Source organism: Taeniopygia guttata, chromosome 29, assembly GCF_048771995.1.
Source record: "Taeniopygia guttata chromosome 29, bTaeGut7.mat, whole genome shotgun sequence".
In the NCBI taxonomy this organism is placed as follows: domain Eukaryota; kingdom Metazoa; phylum Chordata; class Aves; order Passeriformes; family Estrildidae; genus Taeniopygia; species Taeniopygia guttata.
Window position 1 is genome coordinate 3,800,033 of NC_133054.1, and position 23,772 is coordinate 3,823,804.

Consider the following 23,772-nt stretch of genomic DNA (forward strand, 5'->3'; position numbering starts at 1 on the left):
ATAGGACGGGAATGGTTTGGGATTTCGTTTCAATAAATGAAAAAAGCTCTGTGCAAGCATCATTTGGGGGTGCTGGGACTCATTCCTGCTGCTCTGCTCTCCTGCCACCTGGCCTTGTGGCTCCTGGTGGAGCTTGAAGCTGTTCCCACCCTCAGCTGCCTGCTGGATGCTGCTGCCATCCCAGCTGCGGGCTGGCACATCTGCCAGATGTGCTCACAGCTGCACGGGCAGACCCGCAGCTGTGCAGGGAGAGCCTGACTGGGCACTCGGGAATGGAGCGGGGGAGATTTCAGCAAACATTTTATTCAGGGCAAAAACTTCCAGTGGCGTGTCTAGATTTCAAATCACTGCTACCACACCACGTCCCTGACTCCTGAGGGACAAAACCTTTCTGTCCCCTCCCTCTTTGCGAGGTGGCCCTCGACCAGGAGTGCTGCTTACACAGGTGGCTGCTGGAGCTCGCCCTAGGTTGTGGGTGGCTCCCTGTGGTGGAAAAATCTCTCTTTTAACTTGTGCTTTCAAAAAAAAAAAAGCTTAGAAGTTTTTTGTTGTTTGGTTTTAAGGCAGTTTATTGTAAGTGATTTAAAAGATTGTTTTTTCGGGCTGCTGTGGTTTGTTCAGCAGCTCAGGCAGAGGCACACACACACACCCCTGACATCCTCTCTGACTCTTGTTTTCTTCTTCTCTCCCCCTGCCCGGGGCTGCTGCTATTTTTTATATGGTACATTACATGTTAAATGTTTATAGTCTTTCTCTAATGCCTATTACCTATATTAAATGGTGCTTTTCTACTCTAAACTAATTTGTGAGTGCTAACATTATTAAGAATATGGAGGTAAGGAAGAAGAAAGAGGGAGGACAGGATAGGCTTAAATCTCTCTATCTTAACACTTCTGACCTCCATGTATAAAACTAAAACTCCCCTGTATAGGATTTAAAACCCCCCTGTACAGCACTCAAAATTTTTTACTTTGTGACTACTTTTACTATAGTATCTAAACTTTTGTGACTTCTTGTTCTTCTTGTAAGGTTGGTAAATCATTCTATGGCTTAAATCTAAAATCACAGCTGTTTCCAGCTGCCTGCCAGGGTCTCAAATGCTTCTGACTTGGTCCGGGAACGTGTAAAAATGTCTGAGGGACATTTTGAGTTCTGACAGGTAGCCATCCCCAGTGCCATGTACCCTCCTGAGATTCTTCTCAGCCAGGTCCAGCCACCAGGGCTTGCTGGCTCTCCAGACAGAGCAGCAGCACCTCTGTCACGATCCCTTTTTTGTGTCCCAGGAATGGCAGAAAACTTCCAGGTTAAGTTTTCTTGCCTTCCCTTTTCTCTCTCCACAGAAGCGAACGTCAAGTCACGGACACGCCCGGAAAAGAGCCAAGGTAGGAGCTCTGCTGCCATCCCAATTTCCTTTGAAATTGGAAATCCTGATCCCAGTCTTAGGGAGCCTGTCCTGTCCCTGGAAGCCACGTGCAGCAGACAGGGATTTCCATGTGCTCCTTTCTGACAGCATAAAGGCTGGAATTGCTCTGACTGGAAGTTGGGGAGGGCAGGAATTAAGGCAGGGTAATTTCCCACCTAAAATTTGCTTCAAAGGCTGAAGGAATAAAATAACTGTTTGTTCAGGGATTCCAAGTCATTGTGTATCTGTATATTGAGGGGAATGTCCCTCTAATTGGGAATTTAATTGCACGAGTTCCTTGGGAATGCAGCTGCAGGAATTCAAGTGTGAGTTTTAGCTGAGGTGTTGTAACCACTCCCCTTTTTTTACCTTTTTCAGTCTAACTCAAAGCTTAAACTGGTCAGGAGTTTGGCTGTGTGTGAGGAATCCTCAGGCCCCTTCGTGGATGGGCTGCTGGAGTCTCAGGTAGGCCCAGAGTGAGACAAATTTGGGAGTGTGGAAGCCCAGGAAATATATATTTTCCTAGAAATGATCCATATCTTACTCTCTCGTGCCTTGGGGAGCCAAAAACATTCCCACAGGAGCTGTTTGAGACTTTCCTGGGCTGCTTTTCTCCAGCCATGGCTCAGGGAATGTCTGAGGGACATTTGTTTCACCCCAGGACATCATCCAGCTGCACGTGAGCTGCCCCTCTGACAAGGAAGAGGAGAAATCCACAAAAGATGGGGTGGAGAAAGAAGAAAAAGACAAGAATAAAGAAAAAACACCAAGGAAGATGCTCTCTCGAGGTCAGGTGCTGGTTTGAACGGGGCAGGTGCTGCTCACCTGCTCTGGGAACCTTCTGGGGGTGGGGCAGGGGTGGGACAGGTTGGCTCTGCTGCTGCTGCTGCTGAGCAGGACTGTGGGGTTGGGAACATCAGAGAGTCCTGGTTTGGGTGGGAAGGGACCTTAAAGCCCATCCAGTGCCACCCCTGCCATGGCAGGGACACTTCCACTGTCCCAGGCTGCTCCAAGCCCTGTCCAACCTGCCCTTGGACACTCCCAGGGATGGTTCATCCACATCCTCCCAGAGCAGAGCATGGAGAAAGGGAGGGATTCTCCAGGCTGACACATTCCCAACAGACTGACAGGTTCCTGGGGCATAAAAATGGTTAAAAGAGGCACATTTGGGGAACAAATTCTGCCCAAAATCCCCCTAGGGCAGCTCTGCACCGGTGCTGATTTGCTTTCATTGGTTTATTCTGCAATTATTTTTAAATTAAAAAGGAAGAGGAGAAGGCTTCTTAATCCCTGAGTTAGACTGGGAAATGTGGGAATATCATCCTCATGCACACAGAGACACAGCCCTTTCCCTTTCCCCTTCCTTTCCCATTTTCTTTCCCAACTTTCCTTTTTTTTTTTCCTCTCCCCTTTTCCTTCCTTCTCTCTTACCTTCCCTCTGTGCTGTCTCAGTGGTTTGTTAATTTGTTCTGCTGCCATTGTTATTGTTTGGTTTGTTTTTTTTTTTTCAGATTCCAGCCAGGAATATACAGACTCCACTGGAATAGATTTGCATGAATTTTTAGTAAATACACTGAAAAAAAACCCACGGTAGGTCATGGGCAGTGAAACAAGTCCCTGAAGGGTCTGTGTGTCCCTGTCTGTGGGCATTCCTGTGTCCTGAGGGATTGCAGCACACCCAGGCAGTGCCTGAAAATGTTTTTATATTTTCCTCTTCGGAATTCCAAGAGTTGCCAGAGCTGGGACAATATAGAAACTAAAAACACAACTGTAATTTTATATCCTGTTGAATTCCAAATGTGGAATTGTGTGCGATGTAAAGAGAGAAGGACAAATAATTTGTTTGAATGCAAAGAAATCATTTTGATTGCTTTAAACCTTTTTCTATAAATGGTTGTCAAGTGTTAGGCTGTAAAGGAGCTGCTGTGGGAATAATCAGTGGGATTGAGGGAAAGGCTGGCAAGGGAATAGAAAAGTTGGAGTCTCCAGCAGTGGAGCTTCCAGCAGAGCAGAGATTCAGGCTTTCCAAAGCCAAGCATTATTAGCAAAACAGCCCTAAACTGGCAAAAATCTGGTGTTCAATGTAGTGTATTAGAAAAGCAGGGAGTATTTTAGCCCATTTCTGTGTGAAATCAGGTGTCACCTGCTCCTGTGACTTTTTCTGCTGCAGGACAGGGCTGTCCACTGTCCCTAAAGTGACCTTTTTTCTATCTTTCTTTTTTCCTGACAGGGATAGAATGATGCTGCTCAAGTTGGAACAGGAGATTCTGGAGTTCATTAGCGATAACAAGTAAGTGATCATCGAGTTTGTGTCAAGCAAAGGAAGTTTTTGATGGAGATTTAGGAATTTGGGCTCCCAGGGGAGCAGGGACACGCTGCTGTTCTCCTGTACACCCTGTACATGACTGACTGCCTGGAACTCCAACCCTGTCCCCTGTTCCCAGCAATCAGTTCAAGAAGTTCCCCCAGATGACCTCGTACCACCGGATGCTGCTCCACCGGGTCGCGGCGTATTTTGGGATGGATCACAACGTGGATCAGACCGGGAAGGCCGTGATCATCAACAAGACCAGTAACACACGAATGTAAGGCCCTTCCCCTTCCTTCCCCTTCATCTTCCCAGTCCCTTTCCCTTTCCCTTTCCCAATCCCTTTCCCTTTCCCATTCCCATTCCCTTTCCCAATCCCTTTCCCTTTCCCTTTCCCATTCCCAGTCCCTTTCCCATTCCCAGTCCCTTTCCCTTTCCCTTTCCCTTTCCCTTTCCCTTTCCCTTTCCCTTTCCCTTTCCCTTTCCCTTTCCCATTTCCTTTCCCTTTCCCTTTCCCTTTTCCCATTCCCTTTCCTTTCCCTTTCCCATTTCCTTTCCCTTTCCCTTTCCCTTTCCCTTTCCCTTTCCCTTTCCCTTTCCCATTCCCATTCCCTTTCCCATTCCCTTTTCCCTTTCCCTTTTCCCTTTTCCCTTTCCCTTTCCCTTTTCCCTTTCCCGTTCCCTTTCCCTTCCCCTTCCCCTTCCCCTTTTTCCTTTCCCTTCCCCACAGCTCAGGAATGCTCTCTAGCAGGATGGGTCCCACACCACTTTTTTTTTTTGCCTCATAAAAAGGGGAGATCCCTCTCTTGAACAATCAGAATCATGGAATGAAGGGATAGGGAAGAAGAATCTTTTCCTTCCAGCCCTCCCTGCTTCTCCACAGCTTCTGGAGAAGGGACAGGAGCTCTTGTTGCTCTCAGCCAGAGCTGAAATTTCACACAACAAACATCTTGGCATGTCCTGGGCCCCTTTTTTCCCTCCTAACAAGGGCTGGTTTTCTTGCAGCCCCGAGCAGAGGTTCTCTGAGCACATCAAGGATGAGAAGAACGCGGAGTTCCCGCAGAGGTTTATCCTAAAACGGGATGACACCAGCATGGATCGGGATGATAACCAGGTGAGGGGTGGCAGTGGGGCATCTGCAGCCTTTGGGAAAGTCAGATGTGACTGATCACAAGACAGGAACAGCTCCAAAACTCTCTTGTGTTTCCTGGACTAACATTTAATACAAGCTCCCACCCCACCCAAGCAGCAGCATCTGAATTTCATGAAAGATTTACCAAATATTATGGAAATGGATGAAGAATTAGTGTGGGGTTTATGGCTGTACTTCTCCGTACCCTAAAATCAGCTGGGGGCTAAGCCAGGTTTTAAGGTGGAGACTTTTGCCAAGGTTTCTTTGGGAATACCCTTCAGCTGAGCCTTGCTTTCCCACCTTCACAGAAACATGGAATAGTTGGGATTGAAAAAGACCTTCAAGCTCATCCAGTTCCACCCCTGCCATGGCCAGGGGCACCTTCCACTGTCCCAAGTTGCCCCAAGCCCCGTTCAACCTGGCCATGGGCACTGCCAGGGATGGGTCAGCCCCAGCTGCTCTGGGCACCCTGTGCCAGGGCCTGCCCACCCTCCCAGGGAAGAATTTGTTCCCATCTAAACCCAGAGTCCCCCATGTGCTGTGGGACCTGTTCCTGAGCTGCAGTCAGCAGGAGAAGCTGGTCATTGCAGTCAATCCCAGATTTTGGTTTCCCTGCTGGCACTCGGGGGTGCAGCTGTGCAGGGAGCACAGAATCCACGAAGGAGTGGATTCTAAAGTGACCTTTAGCTTTTCCAAAACCCTGGGCCCAGGGTGACATTCCTGATCTCTGGCAGAGCTCAGGCAGGGTGGTTGTGCTTGGGAATGTCCAGGAATGAACACCCTGGCACCTCTGGGAGGTTCATCCCTGGACTCAGGTGCCTCAAAGGTAGGTCTGGAGGCAGAAGCTGGATCAGTGCATCCAGACACCACATAATCCACATCCTAAATTCCCAGCAGCTGACTGCTCCCGCTGGCAACTGCTGACCCCTGAGCTGTGTTTGTCCCTTCAGATCAGACTCCCCTTGCAGGATGGGAGAAGGAGCAAATCCATAGAAGAGCGAGAGGAGGAATATCAGCGGGTCAGGGAGCGGATATTTGCACGAGAGGTAAGTTTGTGTCGCTGTCAAGGCAGGATGGGAATGAAGAGACTCTGACCAGAAGGCTGTGTGAGAGTAAAACTCCGATTTATTCAAAATATATCGCTCTTTTATACAGAGCTTCGTGAGGACCAACTCCATTGGTCCTGAAGTGAGAACAACCCACAGCATTGGTGCAAAGTGCTTGATGCACAGTGATACAACTTAACTATAAACAATGTGAAAAACAAGAGAGATAAAGAATTATTTACATTCTTCCCCAGCTCTTTCTCAGGCTCCTGCCTGGCTAGAAACTCTCAGTTTCTTTCTTTGGCTGAATCTGAGTCCCACAAGTTTGGATCACTCACCTGCCAGGACCCTCCTGGAGCTTTGGGCCAGAAGGTGGCCTTGAATATGCCAAGAGGTCAGATCTTGTCGTTGCCTTTTCTACCAATTTCCCAGAATTGTGGGGATGTGTCAGCGTATTCCAGCTGCCAGCAAAGATATCTGAGATATTGGGGTGGAGGAGCCCCACCTGCACCCTCCAGTCTGCTCCTTCCCTAAAATTTCAGGGAGGAATGAATGCAGTCCTGTTCCTTGCTGCCCAAAAGATTATCAGTTTATGCAGTGGCATTTTGGGGGTGATCAGAAAACCATTTCCTGCCCCAAAGGAAGCAACAGCTACATCTCCCAGTTTCTTCCCAGTGCTGCAGCTTCCACCTCCTGACCCAGTAGTGCAGGGTTCTAGGAAGAATTTGGGCATTTCCAGGAGGAATTTGGGCATTCCCAGGAGAAATTTAGGCCTTTTTAGAAGGTATTTGGGCATTCCCAGGAGGAATTTGAGCCTTCCTAGGAGGAATTTGAGCATTCCCAGGAGGAATTTGAGCCTTCCTAGGAAGAATTTGGGCCTTCCCAGGAGGAATTTACGCATTCCCAGGAGGAATTTGGGAATTTCCAGGAGGAATTTTGACCTTCCTAGGAAGAATTTAGGCCTTCTTAGGAGGAATTTGGGCATTCCCAGGAGGAATTTGGGCATTCCCAGGAGGAATTTGGGCATTCCCAGGAGGAGTTGGGCAGGGTGTTTATTGTCTGTCTCATGGAGTGTCCAGCTTGGTAATTGCTTCCTGAAATCCCTGCTCTGTGCTTGGAGCAGTGTCCCACGCTCACATCTGGCTCAGAGGCTGCTCCAGGGGCATTCCCAGCTGGAGTCAGCTCCAAATGCTGCATTTGGGGCATAAAACCCCTTTGTATGCCTGGCCTTGGTTGTCACATGGACAAAGGTACCATTAAAGCTGCCTCAGTGGAGGAGGGAGCTGAGGACTCAGATTTGAGAGGTGTCAGGGGTCAGGAAAGGGCCTGGATGGAGATCCACAGGGAGCTGCTGTGCAGGAGGCTCCACACCACACCTCAGCACTCTCCGTGTGCCAGCCCCACCCTTTGGAATCACCTGGGTTTGTTCTTTCAGAGTTACTAAGTCTCCCTTTTCTTTCCTCCCCATCTCCATGTTCCTGCTCTCAGTCTGGCCAGAACGGATACCTCACGGACAGCAGGTGAGTGCTGCCCTGCAGCCCTTGGGAGTGTCTCCAAAGCCCTGCATGAATCTAAAATGCTGCTTTTCCCTTGTCAGACTCTCCACAGAATAGCTTTGCTTGTAGCTCTCACAGACAGAGGCAGATTTGTAGGGATTTCTGTGTGATTTATTTTGTGCCATGTCCCGCTGAATCCCCCTGTTCACAGCTGCTCGTGGAGTTACTGAAGGTGTTTCCTTTGCAACATCAATTTCAAGTCCTTTTTTGGCTGATTCATCCATTAAAAAGGAGGGTGAGAATGGCAGGGAGGAATTCCAGCAGTTTTCAAACCATTCCACCTTTTGTTCCCCAAAAAGATAGGAAATCCAGTGCCAGGATAGCATTAGGATCAGGCAGGGTTCTCCCTAATCCCTGATTATCAAGGCTGAGTGACTTAATGATGACAGTGAGGTGTCTCAGGCTCCATCTGAGCCACAGGAGCTGCTGAGGGCACTGGGAACATGTTTGAGCAGCATTTTCTTGTTAAGCAGTTTTCCCATGGATGAAAGGGCTGGAGGGAGGCTGAGGAATCGCCCAGCACGGCCCCACTGCCGAGGTGTGGGGACAAAGAACGGGATGGAAAAGGGACACAGCCTCATCCCTGCTGTGCTCTGCAGATGGGGCAGCTCTGTGAGGGACAGGACAGGAGGATCTGAGCCAGGCAGGAGCAGCTTTGTCCCTCTCCTGCTGTCCTGGAAAATGTGGTGTCCTGGGCTCTGCCTGCACCAGGGCTGCTCAGCACAGCAAGGACAGTTCTCAGATCTGGGGGCTTGGAGTAAAACTCCCCCAGAATGGAGCAAAAACCTCATTGCTGATGCAGCTGCAGCTCTGGGAGCTGCCCTGGCCCTGAGGAGCTCAGGTAATCTGTTTTGGGGTTCCCCTGGATGAGAGAGGCGAGAGGCCTCAGGACCATTTTGAGCTCTCTAGAGACATAACCATTGTTCTGCTTTCCAAGAGATGCATTTTTGGCTCTCACATGCTCCCAAGCATCCCAGGACATCAGCTCAGGAGCTCTTTCCAAGCCTCTCTTTGTGAGGCAGGCTCTGCAGCTCTTCCCCGGGGGAAGCCTGGGTATCCATTCCCAGCTGGGCTGGTGGACCAGGCTCACTGCTGGTCCCATAAAGTCCTGCTGTGGCCAGGGCTGGCCTGGGCTATGGAAGGATGGTCAGTGAGTGTCGGAATCTGAGGTATTGATGATTCTGAGATTGTAAAAAGTCTCTGTCTGTCAGCCCCCTGCCAAAGCAGAAGCCATAATTGGTCTGTGCTGGTTTCAAGGTTGTTTATTCTGTTTATCTCTAACATGTTCTGCTGCCCTGCCGCAGCTCTGTCCTGCAGGGCAGCGTGTGGGGCTCTGCCCTCAGTGGGATGTTACAAACATTAAATACCACAAACTACCTGTGCTGCATTTACAATAACGTGCCAATATCTGTCACCTACGTTGGACAGTGTGTCCCCAGCCTGAACCAACAGAAAAATGCCAACAGCACAGTGAAACATGGAGGGCATGAAGAAGGAGAAAAAGGACAAGACACACCCAATTTCCTCCATCTTGTCCCCTTTGGACCCCTTATCTAGAATCCTAAAATTTTACTTTTGCACCCGTGCCGCACCTAATTATTACTCATATCAAACAGTCACAGCTTGTAATTCATCCTGTAAGATTGAAAACTCCTCTCCATGGACAGAGATCACAGCCAGTGTCTCTGGGGGCTCTGTCCAGGGGGGTTCCTGACCCCTGCCAGGGTCCCAGGCAATCCAGGGCAGACAGAGGGAAGCCCTGGGTTCCCACAGTGAGGGCAGAGCTCTGGGAGTAGTGACATCTCAGAATCTGGAATGGTGTGGGTTGCAAGGGACTTTAAAACTCATCCCTTTCCACCTCCCTGCCTTGGGCAGAGACACCTTTCACTATCCCAGATTGCTCCAAGCCCCTTCCAGCCTGGCCTCGGACACTTCCAGGATGGGGCAGCCACAACTTTGGGTGAGCAGGCCCAGCTGGGCAGAAATCCTCAGCAGGGCTGGAGAGGGAAGTGATCTCCAAGATCGCCATCAGCCTTGTCTCCAGGCCTTTAAAAGCTCCCTGTTCTGAGAAGTTCTTCAGCACAGGTTATTTTTCTAACCCTGCTGGGGTCTCTTCCAGGCTGGGGAAGGGGCCAGGAGCTGCCTGTCCCCCAGTGGCTGGGTCAGCACAAAAAGCTGTGCCTCAGGGAGGTTTTGGCTGTCAGACTCCCCCTGCACCCCCAGAAAGTGTCCCAAACTCAACTGCTGACCGTCCCCAGCACCCCACACTGGGTGTAGTGGTGCAGCACCAGCAGCTCTGCCGCTGTCCCTTCCCTGGAGCCCAGTTTGACTCCTCTGGTCCCTGCAGGGGCACCCGGGAGGGGCTGAGCCGGGCCTCGGGCAGCCGCCAGAGCAGCACCGAGAGCGAGATCAAATCCCTGGAGCCGCGGCCCTGGAGCAGCACGGACTCGGACGGCTCCATCCGCAGCCTGAGGCCACCTGTCACCAAAGCCAGCAGCTTCAGTGGCATCTCCATCCTGACCCGGGGGGACAGCATCGGGAGCAGCAAGGGCAGCACTGCCAGCAGGACCTCACGGGCAGGTACGGTGCTGACAGAGGGCACCTGGCAGAGGTTTGGGTGAGGCATTGGGGCTCATTCCCTGCCAAAGGGCGCCTGGCAGGTTTTGGGTGAGGAATTGGGGCTCATTCCCTGCCAAAGGGCACCTGGCACACAGGTTTTGGGTTGGGGAGTCGGGGTTCATTCCCTGCCAAAGGACGCCTGACAGGTTTTGGGTGAGGAATTGGGGCTCTTTCCCTGCCAGAGGGCACCTGGCAGACAGGTTTTGGGTTGGGGAATTGGGTCTCTTTCCCTGCCAAAGGGCACCTGGCAGGTTTTGGGTGAGGAATTGGGGTTCATTCCCTGCCAAAGGGCACCTGACAGGTTTTGGGTGAGGAATTGGGGCTCTTTCCCTGCCAAAGGGCACCTGGCAGACAGGTTTGGGATTGGGGAACTGGGATTTGTGATGCTCTAGTTAAAACAGGACATGGGTGGCACCAGGATCTCGGTACCCTGGCTTGGATGTGCCATCTGGGTGTGCCACCTGGTTCATCACCCACTTCTTCAGAACTCACCATCACCTTTCCCATCCCCTCAGCAGAGTTACCTGGGGCAAAGGACAGAGTTGCCCCTGCAGCTCAAACTCCCAGGTTGTGTTTTCTCTCCTCTGCTGTGCCCCAAGTTGTGTTGCTGTTCCCTTCTGCTCCCAAAATCTCTCCCAACCCTGAGGATCCTCAGGATGAACCTCCTGGCGCTGTGACCTTCTTTCCAAGGATGAGGACCAGGAAAAGTGTCACCCATGAGTCTCATCAGACGTTCAGTCACCTCGTCAAAGACTCTGAAATCAGGATCTGCCCACGGTGTTCTCTCAGTGATTCACTGAACTCCTGGGAGCAAACAGCAGCCTTGAGCTCCAGAGCTGCGGGGAGCCATGGGGAATTTGGCAGAAGCCAAAGGGAATTAGGATCCCCAGGTGTCTCTGCTGTTTCAGCTACGTCCTTCCTTGTCCATCCAGGCACCACAGAGCACAGCCCATGCACAGGGGATGTCCCCTGGGCTGTCACGGGATGTGTGTGCAGGGTGGGCACATCCAGGACACCTCCCCTCCGTCAGGGAGGAGCAGAATCCTTTCTTTTCAGCCAGCTGCTTGGTTGAAACACCTGAGAGGTGTTTGTGGAGGAGGCAGCCCGGGTTTTGCTCCTTTTTAATTTAATCCCAGGGCAGCTGAGGAGCTGTGGGGTAGCTGTGTGGTGTCAGTGAGCAGAACCTGCTGTTATCCCACTGTCCTCTGTTCCCACTGGTCAGCAGCAGGTCCCAAACCCTTGGGAACTATCATTTTTATGGGCAGGAAAGGCAGATTGGTGCTCATAGGTAATAATAAGAATCCTTTCAGGGCTGGATCCCAGTGCCCAGCCTGGCTTTGAAACCAGACCTTCATCTCCCAGTTTAGAGGTGCCCACGGTGCCTCCTGGGATCCTCTTCCCATCCCCAGCCCTCTGCTCACTCTGGGAGTTGCAGCCACCTCCAGGACTGACTCATGGAGCGCTGGGAGCACTTGGAGATGTGTCCCACATGAGCAGAGTGAGAGAGAAGCTGCTTTTTGGCTCTTCTGTAACGTTCCCTCCAGGTTCCCCCTGGGATCAGAACAGTTGCTTTCCAGGCTTTATGTAATGGCAAGTGATTAGAAAGATCTTGGGAGAAAGGGGGGAAAAATGCAAAGGAATTGTCACTTGAGGGGGAAAAAACCACCAAGCCCACCTTCTTCCATATCCTCATGTTTATTCCATGGGGGTGGAAGTGCTTGGGACTCAGGGGCTCTTTTCCCATCCAGTCCCTGAGCAGCTGGCAGTGGAATAGTCCCTCCTTTGCAGTGTGTGGCTGCTGCCAGAGCTCCTCAGCAGAATCCCTGGAGATCAGCTGTGGCAATGGGGGAGATCAGAGGCAGAACTGGTTAAACAGCAGCTACTGGGCATTGAGCAATAGTTGCACAGCCCTTTTGTGCAAGTAAGACCAGAATACTGAGGAGACACTTCCCAGCTGGGTGCCAGCAGTGTGGCTTGTGCTCCTTGCCAGCTTTTCCTGCCATGGGGAGGGATTGCTTTCAGCCTGACACCTCCCAGCCTTTTCCTGGGAGCACAGGGGCTCTGTGAGGCTCTGGAATGGGATCTCCCCACTCCCCTCTGCTCCAGGCAGGTCATGGCAGTGTTGGTGTCCAGGTTGGGCTGTGCCCAGAGCTGAGCTGGGACTAGGAGCAGCTCTCCAGCTCCTCAGGACTCACGGTCCTGAGCTGATGCAGGTGTACCTGGCAGCTCCCTGGTTTTGGGACCCCTGGTGAAGAGCCTCCACCAGGCAGGTGCTGCTGTTGGCAGCCAGATTCCTCTTCCCTGTGTGTGGAGCACATCCCAGGATCAACTTTGGAGGATCAGTTTGTGCACCTGGCCGTGGAGAGGAGAGGAGGAAGGTGCAACCCACGGGAGTGTCAGCGCCTCGCTTTGCTGTGAGCAGAGCCAAACTGCCTGTTCTGTTTGCGACAGTACCCCCGTTTTCTGCTGGCTCCCAGCCCTCCGTGCCTCTGTGTGTTGCAGGTTTGGTGCTAGGTGCCCCTGAGGCCTGCAGCCAGCCCCCATCCTCGCAGCCCGGCCGTGGCCTCCTGCCCTGCTCGGCCCCGCCGCCGCCCCCGCAGCCCCCCGGCCTCCCCCCAGCCCAGCAGCAGCCGGCCATGAGCAGCCCCATGATGTCCCAGGTGAGTCCCAGGGGGCTGGGGAGGCAGGGCAGAGGAATCCCTTGTGTTTCACAGCTTTTCTAGACTATATCTGCCATTAATATTATCTAATATTTGCTTAAGCGTTGCTGTATTGCAGTACAGCAATTTTAGTGCTGTGAAAGTCCAGTCTGTTCAAAGGGCATAAGTTATATCTGATAGCAATTATGATTCATTGTTCAAAAAAAGTCTCACCTCTTCCAAGGTCTTAATTCCAAACCTTCCTCCATGTTCATACCCTCATCCACGATCTCTGTGAGAATTTGAGAACTCTCTGTGAATTCATTTCCTACCTCCCTCTCTTGTATGATAAAAACTTCTTTGATGCTCTGGTGCTCTGGGCTCACACCTGGGGTTTGGGGGTGCCCACACTCTCTGTCCTGCTGCGGCAGAGCAGGAGAAGGTTGGGCTTTGCTGTGCCTGAGGGGTTCTGTGGGATATCCCACATACATTCCCAGCTCTGCTGGGCCAGCAGCATCCCTGCACAAGGATCTGTAGCCCTTGGATGAGTGGCAAACTGGAACCAGTTCCCCTCAGCCCGAATGGATGCTGGAGTTGAGCTCCCCAGGACTGGTGTTCTGAAGTGCTGGGGGAGGCAGAGCTGGAGCAATGCTGGGTGTGCTCTCCAGACCATCCCTCCCTGAGTTAAATCCAGTGTAGGGTTAAAGGGATGTTCCATGTCCCTCAGCCTGCGGGGCTCTTTCCAGGGCTGGAGCCCTCCAGGAAGCACCCGTGGGTGACATTCCTGTGCACTTGTTGTGCTCCTGAGGCTGTGCCCACCCACAACCCAGCCCTGTCCTGCTGCAGGGGTGGGGAAGGGCTGGGAACCATCCCAGGGGGGGCTTTGGGGAGCAAATTCATGTGGTGGGAGGGTATCCCTGGCACCTTCCTGTGCCGTGTTGGTGCTGGATCTCAACCTGCTCAGGGGCTCCATTGGGATCCTCTGGCATCACCTTGGACTCACTGTACAGCAAAGAGCTGCTGGAGTTACCCTGGAGGGGTTAAAGATGGAGCAGAGCAGGGAGGATGCTGGATAATCATACCAGGGCTCCCTTCCCCATGAAAAGTTGGACCAGGTGTTCTTCTGAGGTCCCTTCCAACCTGGGCAGTTCCATGATTCTCAGTGTTTTCACTAGACAGGACAGAGAGGAGGGAAGAACCTCCTGGAGAAGCTTTTACTGCAGGTAACAGGAGCAGCTCCTTGCTGGCTGTTCCCAGCTTTAGGAGAAGGGGAGCTGGTAGTTCTTGGGCCCTGGAGTGGCTCCAGGGTTGCGGATCTGTGTGTGGAGGATTCTGGGCCTCAAGGAATGAGCTGGAATAGCAGCTGGGTGGGATCCCTGGGTGGGATCTCATGCAGGATCGCTGGGTTGTGCAGGGGTTTCAGTTTGTATCTTCTGCTGTCTCATCCAAGGGTTTAGGGCCTGGAAAAACTGATTTCAGGTTGTTTGGCTGTTGGTGAAGGGTCTGGAAATGCACCATCCCCATGTCCATATCCCTTCTATGTCACCAAAGGTCAAATCAAAGGATCAAACCCCCCGTCCAGTGCTGAGCACTGGTGCCCAAAGCAGTGTGTGGGTTTTAGTGAGGGGCTGTCATAAAGTACCCCCGGTGACAAAGCAGGGGTCCCTGTGGAAGGTGAGTGTACAGGAATGGCCGAGGAGCACTGTAGGGAATGCTGGAAACAGGAGAGACACGAGGGCAGTGCTGGGAGACGTGGCTCTTGTGCTGCTGCTGGCCCTGGCGAACTCATGTCACTCTTCCTGCCAGGCAAGCCCCAAAGCAGCTCACCCCTCCCCAGCTCCTCAGAGCCTCCAGCTGGGCTGTGCCTGTTGGGATGGATGCTGCCCTGGAATGGTTTCTGTGCTTCCCAGCTCCCTGCAACACCCCTCTGTGTTTGCAGTTGGCTCACTTGACTAACCTTGTTGTTCCTTCTTTCTCTCCTTCCTTCCTCTCCTTCTCTCCTTCCTCTCCTTCCTCTCCTTCCTCTCCTTCCTCTCCTTCCTCTCCTTCCTTTCCTTCCTCTCCTTCCTCTCCTTCCTCTCCTTCCTCTCCTTCCTCTCCTTCCTCTCCTTCCTCTCCTTCCTCTCCTTCCTCTCCTTCCTCTCCTTCCTCTCCTTCCTCTCCTTCCTCTCCTTCCTCTCCTTCCTCTCCTTCCTCTCCTTCCTCTCCTTCCTCTCCTTCCTCTCCTTCCTCTCCTTCCTCTCCTTCCTCTCCTTCCTCTCCTTCCTCTCCTTCCTCTCCTTCCTCTCCTTCCTCTCCTTCTCCTTTTTCCTCCCTCCGTTCCCTTCTCCGCTGGTCGTAGCCGGTCCCGGCGCTGCAGCCTGTTCCGTACTCTCCAAGCTCCTGCCCCCAAGTCCTCTTGCCAGTCTCTCCACCCCAGCAGTACAACCTGGTATAAACCCCAGTTCCTCTTCTGCAGTGTCTGTTGTGCTCTGTGCTGTGTTTGTGTTGTGTGAGCTTGTGCTGATCAGGTATGTCTCCAACGCCGACCCCCTGGGGTTGGGATTCACGGAGCTCCGCGATGCCCAAGGCCACGGGACCACCACTGCTGGAGTGGTGGCCTTGGAAAGAGCCTGGCAAGAGCAAATTCCAAGCCCAGAGCTCCCCAGCAGTGCTTGTGCTCAGTGCTGGGGTCTGGGGGCCCTGTGGGCTCAGCCAAGCCCCTGTGTTGTCTCCACGGGGATCTTTTGGGAGTGGTGTCCCCCATGGGATGTGGCCGTGGGCTGGAGTCACCCCTGCCTGCCTGGGACCCCACGTGTCCCCGACGTCTGCTGAGCGTTTGGCCCCCTCAGCTCGCATGTCCCCCTGTTCTGCTCTGGGTCTGTGGCTCATGTGTGGGGGCCTTTTTGGGGGGGCTTCTCCCAGAGCAGGGAGAAGGGGTCTGCATTTACCAGCAGAGCTGTGTCCTACTGCTCCTGTCCCACGTGCCATCCTCCTCCATCCTCCCCTTTCTCCCACTCCAGGCCGACGAGCTCAGCAGCCCCTTCGGGCAGATCAGCCTCAGCCGACAGGGCTCGACGGAAGCCCCGGATCCTTCCTCGGGGATGTTCCAGTCGTCCCTCATCTCCCAGCACCCTCAGCAGACGGGATTCATCATGGCAACCCCTGGGCAGCCCATCCCCACCTCCAGCTACTCTGCCTCGGGGCACACAGCCCCCACTCAGCAGGTGCTGCAGCCCCAGGGCTACATTCAGCCTCCCCAGCAAGTAAGGACACGAGGGGACATCCCCAGAGCTGGCAGGCTGGGGGCTGCTGGGGAGTGGGTCCCTCTTTTTCTGCTGCTAGTTGGTGATGGATCCATCCACAGGGGTCCAGGCTCTGGGTCTCACGCTCCCCTGTTAGGCACAGGCTGATCCCCGTGTCCCTCTGAGCCCACGAGGCTCCTTCCTGGGACCCCCCGGGCCACTCCTGGCTCTCAGCGGTGGGATGGGACCGTGGCCGGACTCAGGGCTGACACCTCTAAGCTCTCTTTGGGGTCCTGCAGGGCTTTATGACCTCTGGGATTGTCCCCCCTGAGCTGTGAGGAGAGTTGTGCCTACTGTGCTCTTGCACTACTGTGCTGGGACAGGCTTGGATGAGGAGGCTGGGAGGCGCGGGAAGGGTTCCCCGAGGAGCCATCAGCTGGCCAGAGCCAGAGCCCTGGGTGGTTCCCTTCGGCAGAAGCCAGGCCAGGTGAGAGAGAAAACTGGTCCTGGGGGACCAGCTTTCTTGGTCCTGCTCCCTCCTGTGTCCTCACCTCTGGGTTTTCTTGCCCCTGCTAGATTCAGGTTTCTTACTACCCCCCCGGGCAGTACCCGAACTCCAGCCAGCAATACCGACCCCTCAGTCACCCAGTGGCCTACAGCTCCCAGCGCCCACAGCAGCTCCCCCAGCAGTCCCAGCAGCCAGGTAAGGGGGGTACCAAGGCGGGAAGGGGGCAGCTTTCCCTTTCCTGCTGCTTTTGTTGGCTGCAAAGATCTCCCGTGCTCTGCCTGGGGCCAGGTCGCTCTTGCCTGTCTCCTCCTCTTTGCTGGAGCTGCCTCTTGGTTGGGAAGTTGGGATGCCTCTATCTGCAGAGGTGTTGTGTCCTTCCCCTCCCTCTCCTCTGAGCTTCCTGGGGGAGGGGATGAGATGGATTTAAGCCCCACTGAGGGGCTGCCGGGAGAATTTAAAGCCACACCCTTAGGTGTGTTTACCTCTGCTCCAAGGGAAACCCTTTCCCCACTGTTTAGCAGGAGGTGGGACCAGAGGCAGGATTTGATTCCCTAAATCTTAAATCTGGGGCTGTTTCCTGTGTCCAGCTGGGAAGCTACTCTATCAAAACCCTGTTCTGGCAGGTTTACAGCCAATGATGTCCAACCAGCAGCAAACGTACCAAGGTGTGGTGGGGGTGCAGCAGGCGCAGCCCCCCGGGCTCCTCAATAGCCAGAGGAACAACATGGGGGGCCAGATGCAGAGCGTGATGGGGGTGCAGCAGGCACAGCCCCCCGGGCTCCTCAGCAGCCAGAGGAGTGGGATGGGCAGCCAGATGCAAGGTCTGATGGTCCAGTACACGCCGCTGCCTTCGTACCAGGTGGGCATCTGCTGCTCCCCAGCGTGGGGTGCTGGGAGGGGGCCCCGGCTGGGCAGGATGTGCTCGAGGGATGGAGCCAGAGGTGGGGATTTGCTCCCAGGGCATGCCTGCCAGCCTGGGGAGGGCACATCCATGTGGGGATCCGTGGGACACATCTGGAGCAGGAGGACTGGGAGAATCTCTGGGAGGGGCTGTGCCTGGGGGAGGTTGCTCTGGGCTGTAAGAAAAAACCACTTGGAGTCTCTTCACCCTGCTGGTGTCTCCTTGGGCCAGTTTCCCCTGCTCTGTTACCTGTTACCTGCTGCTTTCCTCCCTGCCCAGGTTCCCATGGCCAGTGAGTCCCAGAACGTGGTCCAGCAGCCCTTCCAGCAGCCAGTGCTTGTGCCAGCCAGCCAGTCTGTGCAGGGGGGGCTCCAGGCTGGAGGGGTCCCCATCTACTACAGTGTCATCCCCACTGCCCAGCAGAATGGCACCAGGTAAAGCTCCAGCAGCTCTGGCCAGCCTGGGGGAGAAAGGGGTGCTGTGCCCACAGTGGTGGTTTTGGGGTTGTCCTGTCAAGGCCGGGAGTCAGCCTTGATGGTCCTCGTGGGTCCCTTCCAACTCGGGAGGTTCTGTGATTCTGTTTGGTGTTCCATGGTGATCCTGCCGTGAGCATGGAGCGCTCTGCTCCTGTGGCTGGAGGTGGATGGGTACCACAAGTGCTGCTTCTTCCTGAGCTTGTCCATCCCTGGCTCCTTTGGTCAGGGCTTCCTGCCCACCAATGTGTCCAGCTCCTGTGTGCCCAGCCCTCTCCAGAGGCTGGGAAAAGAGGGAGCTGGGTGTGGGAATCAAAAATAGAAACTTCCACAGACACGCAAGGGTTTGATCTGCAGCCTTGGGAGGAGCTTAGGTTGATGTAAAATAACAACACACAGACATTAAGCAGAAAAATCATAAACTTGGGTTTCTATAGTTGTAAGTAAGAATATGCCTTAAGTAAGTGAGAAACTGCATTGATAAACTGGTGAAGGGTTTATAATGTAGGGGTGTGGTTGTACAGAATAAACCAAGAGTTTAGAAGTTACAACAGAAGCAGATGTGTGCATGTGAATTAGAAACCCATTAGACAAAAGTATCCACAGTGCAGGAGAGGTAAGTAAAGGTGGTAGGTTAGAAAAACAAAATAAACCCTGTAGCAACTGTCTGTTAGTTTAGAAAGTTCTATATTACCTTGTAACAAAGAAACTTGTGTACTCTTGAGCTATGGCTGGCTGCTTGCTCCTTTAAAATCTCACAGCCCCTGAGATTGATGTTTATCTGAGCAATAAGTTGTTCTTAGCCCAAAAATAGCCCCATCTTTTCATTAAAAGCAGCGACAGTAATAGCTGGGAATAACCTGTGCAGATGCCCTGGCTCTTCCTCCCCATCCCCATCCTCACCTGAGCCCTCTCTGCTCCACAGCCCATCCGTGGGGTTCCTGCAGCCTCCTGGCTCCGAGCAGTACCAGATGCCGCAGTCCCCGGCGCCCTGCAGCCCCCCCCAGATGCAGCAGCAGTATTCAGGTACCAGGGGCAGGGCTGGCATCCTCTCCACAGGTGGGATCAGCCTTGGGATCACGGGCTGTGGAGCTGCCACTTCCCAGCCAAGTCTGGCAGCTTCTGTGCAAGGGGATTCCTCCTGCTGGGAATCCCCCAGGGAACGATCAGGGTGTTGCACTGGCATTTCTCGTGGCTGGCAGGGAGATGCCAGGGTGGGCAGTGGGGCGGAGGGAGCTGGGTGGGCTGTGGGTTGGTGAGAGAGGGAAGAACTGCAGATGGGGAGGCTGGGGATTCCTGCTCCCTGTCACAGCTGCTGGGAGTGAGCTGGTGCAGAAGCTGAGCTGGGATGATGGAGTTCTGTACCTGGATCTGTGCTTGGAGCCTTTGCCTGGAGTTTTGTGGAGATGCTCAGAGCAGTCACTGAGCTGCCACCCCTCAGCTTGGCCCCTGTGCTCCCGTTTCTCCTGGATTAAACATCATCACTCCCAGATGGAACCTTTGCTATTAGAGAGGAATCCCCAGAGGGTCCTGGTGGGTTTTTCCATCCTGGAAAAGTCACGAGTGGCAGAGCAGAGGGTCCAGAGTGGGACTGTGGGGAAGGGCGTGCAGGAGCAGGGACAGGCAGGTGCCTGTGTCCCACAGCAGCAGAGCCTGGGCCATACACGCCTGTGTCTGTCCCCAGGGGTGTCCCCGTCAGGCCCTGGTGTGGTGGTGATGCAGCTGAATGTCCCCAACGGCCCCCAGGCCCCCCAAAACCCCCCCGTGGTGCAGTGGAGCCACTGTAAGTACTACAGCCTGGAGCAGCGGGGGCAGAAGCCAGGAGACCTCTACAACCCCGACACCAGTGCTCAGGTACTGGGGGCACTGGGAGGAGGCAGCTCAGCCTCGGGGGTGATGGCTGGGGGGGCACCCCACGGGGTCAGGGTGGCTGTGGGAGCGGTCACAAGCACTGGGGGTGTCTGACACTGTCCCTCCCCCAGGCCAGCACCCAGCTGAACAGCCCCATCACGTCCCCCACCCAGTCCCCGACGCCGTCGCCCGTCACCAACCTCAACAGTGTGTGCACGGGGCTGAGCCCCCTCCCCGTCCTCACACAGTTCCCCCGGCCCATGGGCCCGGCACAAGGTAAGGGGAAGGCCTGTGGGCGCAGCCCAGGGCTGGGAATGCTGTGATGTTCCCCGGGATCCCCACAAACTCGGGTTCTTTGTGCAGGTGATGGGAGGTACTCGCTGCTGGGCCAACCTCTGCAGTACAACCTGTCCCTGTGTCCCCCGCCGCTGCTCCACAACCAGCCCGGCTACACAGGACACCAGGTACAGCCAGGCCAGGCCTCCCTTCCCCAGCCCCTCTGTGGGCACCGTGGAGCCACAATGTCCCCTGAGGTGACACGGTGCCCTTCTTCTCCTCCAAGGGGCAGACTGGAATGAAACACGGCAACCGGAGCAAGAGACAGGCCCTGAAGTCAGCGTCCACCGACCTGGGGACAAGTGACGTAGGCAAGTGACCCCCTCGAGCCTCTTTGCCCTCTGATGTCCCCACTCCAGGTGCCATCCCTGTCCACACCAGCATCCCACAGGACCCTGTGCTGGTTTTGGGGAGTGGTTCCTGCCAGTCCCTTCTCCCCACACCCACAAACACCCCCCAGCCCAGCTGAGTCCAGGCTGGGGGTGCAGCAGATCCAGCCCCAGGCCGCTGTGCCCTGAGGGAGGTGGGTGAACAGGGAGTAAAACCCCTGAGGAGGACACCTGGGAGCTATTCCTGCCTCTCAGAGGATGGAAATGATGGAGCTGGCAGAGCTGGGATTTTATTCCTCATCAGCACAAAGTGAGTGTCCACACTCCGAGATCTCATTCCCACCACTGCTTTCCCAAGTCGCTCTTCCCACCCGTGCTTCCCTTTCCCACGGGGCCTGCAGCTTCAAAGCCTCATCTTTGAGATTCGGGCTCTCCACTGGGTCCTTGGCAAGGGAAGGACCCACAGCTTGGACAGAGCAGCCCTCAGTGACCCTCTGGAGACCTCAGGCTTGTCCCCCATGTCACCTCAGTGCCACCAGCAGCAGCTGGCTGCAGGGGCTCTTTAAGAGCTGCCTGCCCCTCCTGCCCCTGGCATGGTCCGTACGTGCCACGTTAATATTAGCAAAGAATCCCTCCAGAGCTCCGCTAAGCCCAGAGCCAGGGCTGGAGCCAGGAGCTGCGCGGGGATTTGGGCACCACAGGGCTGGAGCTGCACAGGGATTTGGGCACCACAGGGCAGGGGCTGGAGCTGCACAGGGATTTGGGCACCACAGGGCTGGAGCTGCAGAGGGATTTGGGCACCACAGGGCTGGAGCCAGGAGCTGCACAGGGATTTGGGCACCACAGGGCTGGGATAGGGGAGAGCCAGGAGCTGCACGGGGATTTGGGCACCACAGGGCAGGGATAGGGGAGAGCCAGGAGCTGCAGAGGGATTTGGGCACCACCAGGGCAGGTGTCAGGAGCTGCAGAGGGATTTGGGCACCACGGGGCAGGGGTCAGGAGCTGCACAGGGATTTGGGCACCACAGGGCAGGGGTCAGGAGCTGCACAGGGATTTGGGCACCACAGGGCAGAACTGGAGCTGCACAGGGATTTGGGCACCACAGGGCAGGGGTCAGGAGCTGCACAGGGATTTGGGCACCACAGGGCAGAACTGGAGCTGCAGAGGGATTTGGGCACCACAGGGCTGGAGCCAGGAGCTGCACGGGGATTTGGGCACCACCAGGGCTGGAGCCAGGAGCTGCAGAGGGATTTGGGCACCACGGGGCAGGGGTCAGGAGCTGCAGAGGGATTTGGGCACCACAGGGCAGGGGCTGGAGCTGCACAGGGATTTGGGCACCACGGGGCAGGGGTCAGGAGCTGCAGAGGGATTTGGGCACCACCAGGGCCTGGCTGGTGACATTGAGACCTGGCCAGTGACACCAGGACCTGGCTGGTGACACCATGACATGGCCGGTGACACAGGACCCGGCTGGTGCCACCAAGACCTGACCGGTGACACCGGGGCCTGGCCAGTGATACTGGGGCGTGGCCGGTGACACGGGGACCTGACCGGTGACACCAGGGCCTGGCTGGTGACACCGGGACCTGGCCGGTGCCACCGAGACCTGGCCAGTGACACCGGGACCTGGCTGGTGACACTGGGACATGGCCGGTGACACCGGGACCTGGCCGGTGCCACCGAGACCTGGCCAGTGACACCAGGACCTGGCCGGTGACACTGGGACATGGCTGGTGACACCAGGACCTGGCCGGTGACACCGGGACATGGCCGGTGACACTGGGACCTGGCTGGTGACACCGAGACCTGGCTGGTGACACCGGGACCTGGCCAGTGACATGTGGCTCCTTCCCTGCAGTGCTGGGCCGGGTGCTGGAGGTGACGGACCTGCCCGAGGGCATCACACGGACAGAGGCGGACAAGCTCTTCACCCAGCTGGCCATGGCGGGTGCCAAGATCCAGTGGCTCAAAGAGACTCAGGGGCGGCGCGGGGACGGCGGCGGCGGCGGCGGGGACAGCGGCGGGACTCCGGAGAACGGCCGGCACGGTGACCTCGCTGCCTTATACACCATCGTGGCCGTGTTCCCCAGCCCGCTGGCGGCCCAGAACGCCTCCCTGCGCCTCAACAACTCCCTCAGCCGCTTCAAACTGCGCGTGGCCAAAAAGAACTACGACCTGCGGGTGCTGGAGCGGGCGAGCTCCCAGTAGGGCTCCCCTGGGCACCGGGCACTCCCCTGGGCCACTTCTCCTCCTGCCCTCCCTTCCTCTCGCCCTCCTTCCTTGATATATTTATATGAACATAATTAAGAGACGAGAAGTTGATTTTTTTTTTTTTTAATTATTATTTTTTGGAGTGACGCCCGTGCCCGCCCCCCTCCCCTGTGTCTATGGTTTTGTTTAAGCACTGTGTTGGACCGCACATACAGGTGTTGATTGGTATGTTCACTGCACATTTTATTTAATCGGATTATTATTTTGCGGGGGGGGGTGGTGGGGGAGGATTTTTTTTTTTGTTTAATTTTATTTGGGGGGGTTGTTTTTAAATAAAAAAGAAAAAAAGGAAAATTGTCCATCACTTGAACGTAACTTCCCGTTCTCTGCCAGGGCTGGGGGCTCTGTGCTGCCTCAGTGGGGTGAGGGGACAGCAAAGGGACGTGGCAGGGGGACGATCCTGCCCAGTCCTGCCCCTGAGCTTGGCATGTCCGAGGGCTGTGAGCCCGTGGTGTGCCAACGTGGGGATCCCAGGCTGGGACCCCCTGACAGATGTTCATGGCCTCTTCTCCCAGCTGCCAGCTCCATCCAGCTGTGGAATTCGGGGCAGGAATTCGGGCATGGAGTGGCCCCAGGTGAGAGCTGCCAGGAAAAGGGGGGGCTCCAAGCCCGGGCTGGTCCCAACTCCCACCTCGCTGCCACCCACAGCCAGGCAGGGACCTCAGGGCCCTCGCTGTGCCCATTAACTCCCTGGGTGGGATCCCAGCTCCTGCCATCCCAGCGGAGCCTGGACCAGCAGGATTTGGTGCCAGGGGGTGCAAAGCCGCCGCTCCACCCCGTGCCAGACCCCAGTGCCACTGAGCCCGCAGCAGCCCCAAGGCACGAGTGAAAGAGACACTGAAGCCTTCGGTGTGCCCAGCTGCTGGAACCCTCAGTGTGCCCAGCTGCTGCAACCCTCAGTGTGCCCAGCTCCCGGAGCCCTCAGTGTGCCCAGCTGCTGGAACCCTCAGTGTGCCCAGCTGCTGCAACCCTCAGTGTGCCCAGCTCCCGGAGCCCTCGGTGTGCCCAGCTCCCGGAGCCCTCAGTGTGCCCAGCTCCCGGAGCCCTCAGTGTGCCCAGCTCCCGGAATCCTCAGTGTGCCCAGCTCCCGGAGCCCTCAGTGTGCCCAGCTCCCGGAGCCCTGCCTGTGCCCAGCTCCCGGAGCCCTGCCTGTGCCCGGTTCCCTCTTTGTCCCAGG

General features: G+C 55.4%; 1 protein-coding gene across 4 annotated transcripts in view; it reads left to right on the forward strand.

The window, feature by feature from the left end:
* The window catches only part of R3HDM2 (R3H domain containing 2), a 43,867-nt gene extending 21,283 nt beyond the window's left edge, over positions 1-22,584 (forward strand). For 2 of the 4 annotated variants that reach the window (XM_030259317.4, XM_030259316.4), the window contains exons 3-24: positions 1,341-1,382; positions 1,781-1,867; positions 2,064-2,190; positions 2,914-2,992; positions 3,633-3,692; positions 3,847-3,987; positions 4,716-4,824; positions 5,793-5,888; positions 7,377-7,408; positions 9,792-10,024; positions 12,566-12,723; positions 15,044-15,133; positions 15,705-15,947; positions 16,503-16,629; positions 17,058-17,293; positions 17,615-17,769; positions 18,734-18,834; positions 19,493-19,662; positions 19,791-19,935; positions 20,023-20,123; positions 20,222-20,306; positions 22,183-22,584. In XM_030259317.4, coding sequence (XP_030115177.4) covers positions 1,341-1,382; positions 1,781-1,867; positions 2,064-2,190; positions 2,914-2,992; positions 3,633-3,692; positions 3,847-3,987; positions 4,716-4,824; positions 5,793-5,888; positions 7,377-7,408; positions 9,792-10,024; positions 12,566-12,723; positions 15,044-15,133; positions 15,705-15,947; positions 16,503-16,629; positions 17,058-17,293; positions 17,615-17,769; positions 18,734-18,834; positions 19,493-19,662; positions 19,791-19,935; positions 20,023-20,123; positions 20,222-20,306; positions 22,183-22,532 — 2,967 coding nt within the window. In that variant the 3' untranslated portion in view covers positions 22,533-22,584. The remainder of the gene's footprint in view (positions 1-1,340; positions 1,383-1,780; positions 1,868-2,063; positions 2,191-2,913; positions 2,993-3,632; positions 3,693-3,846; positions 3,988-4,715; positions 4,825-5,792; positions 5,889-7,376; positions 7,409-9,791; positions 10,025-12,565; positions 12,724-15,043; positions 15,134-15,704; positions 15,948-16,502; positions 16,630-17,057; positions 17,294-17,614; positions 17,770-18,733; positions 18,835-19,492; positions 19,663-19,790; positions 19,936-20,022; positions 20,124-20,221; positions 20,307-22,182) is intronic. The other 2 variants (XM_030259318.4, XM_030259319.4) reach the window with 2 other exon arrangements.
* The last annotated feature ends 1,188 nt before the right edge of the window (positions 22,585-23,772 follow it).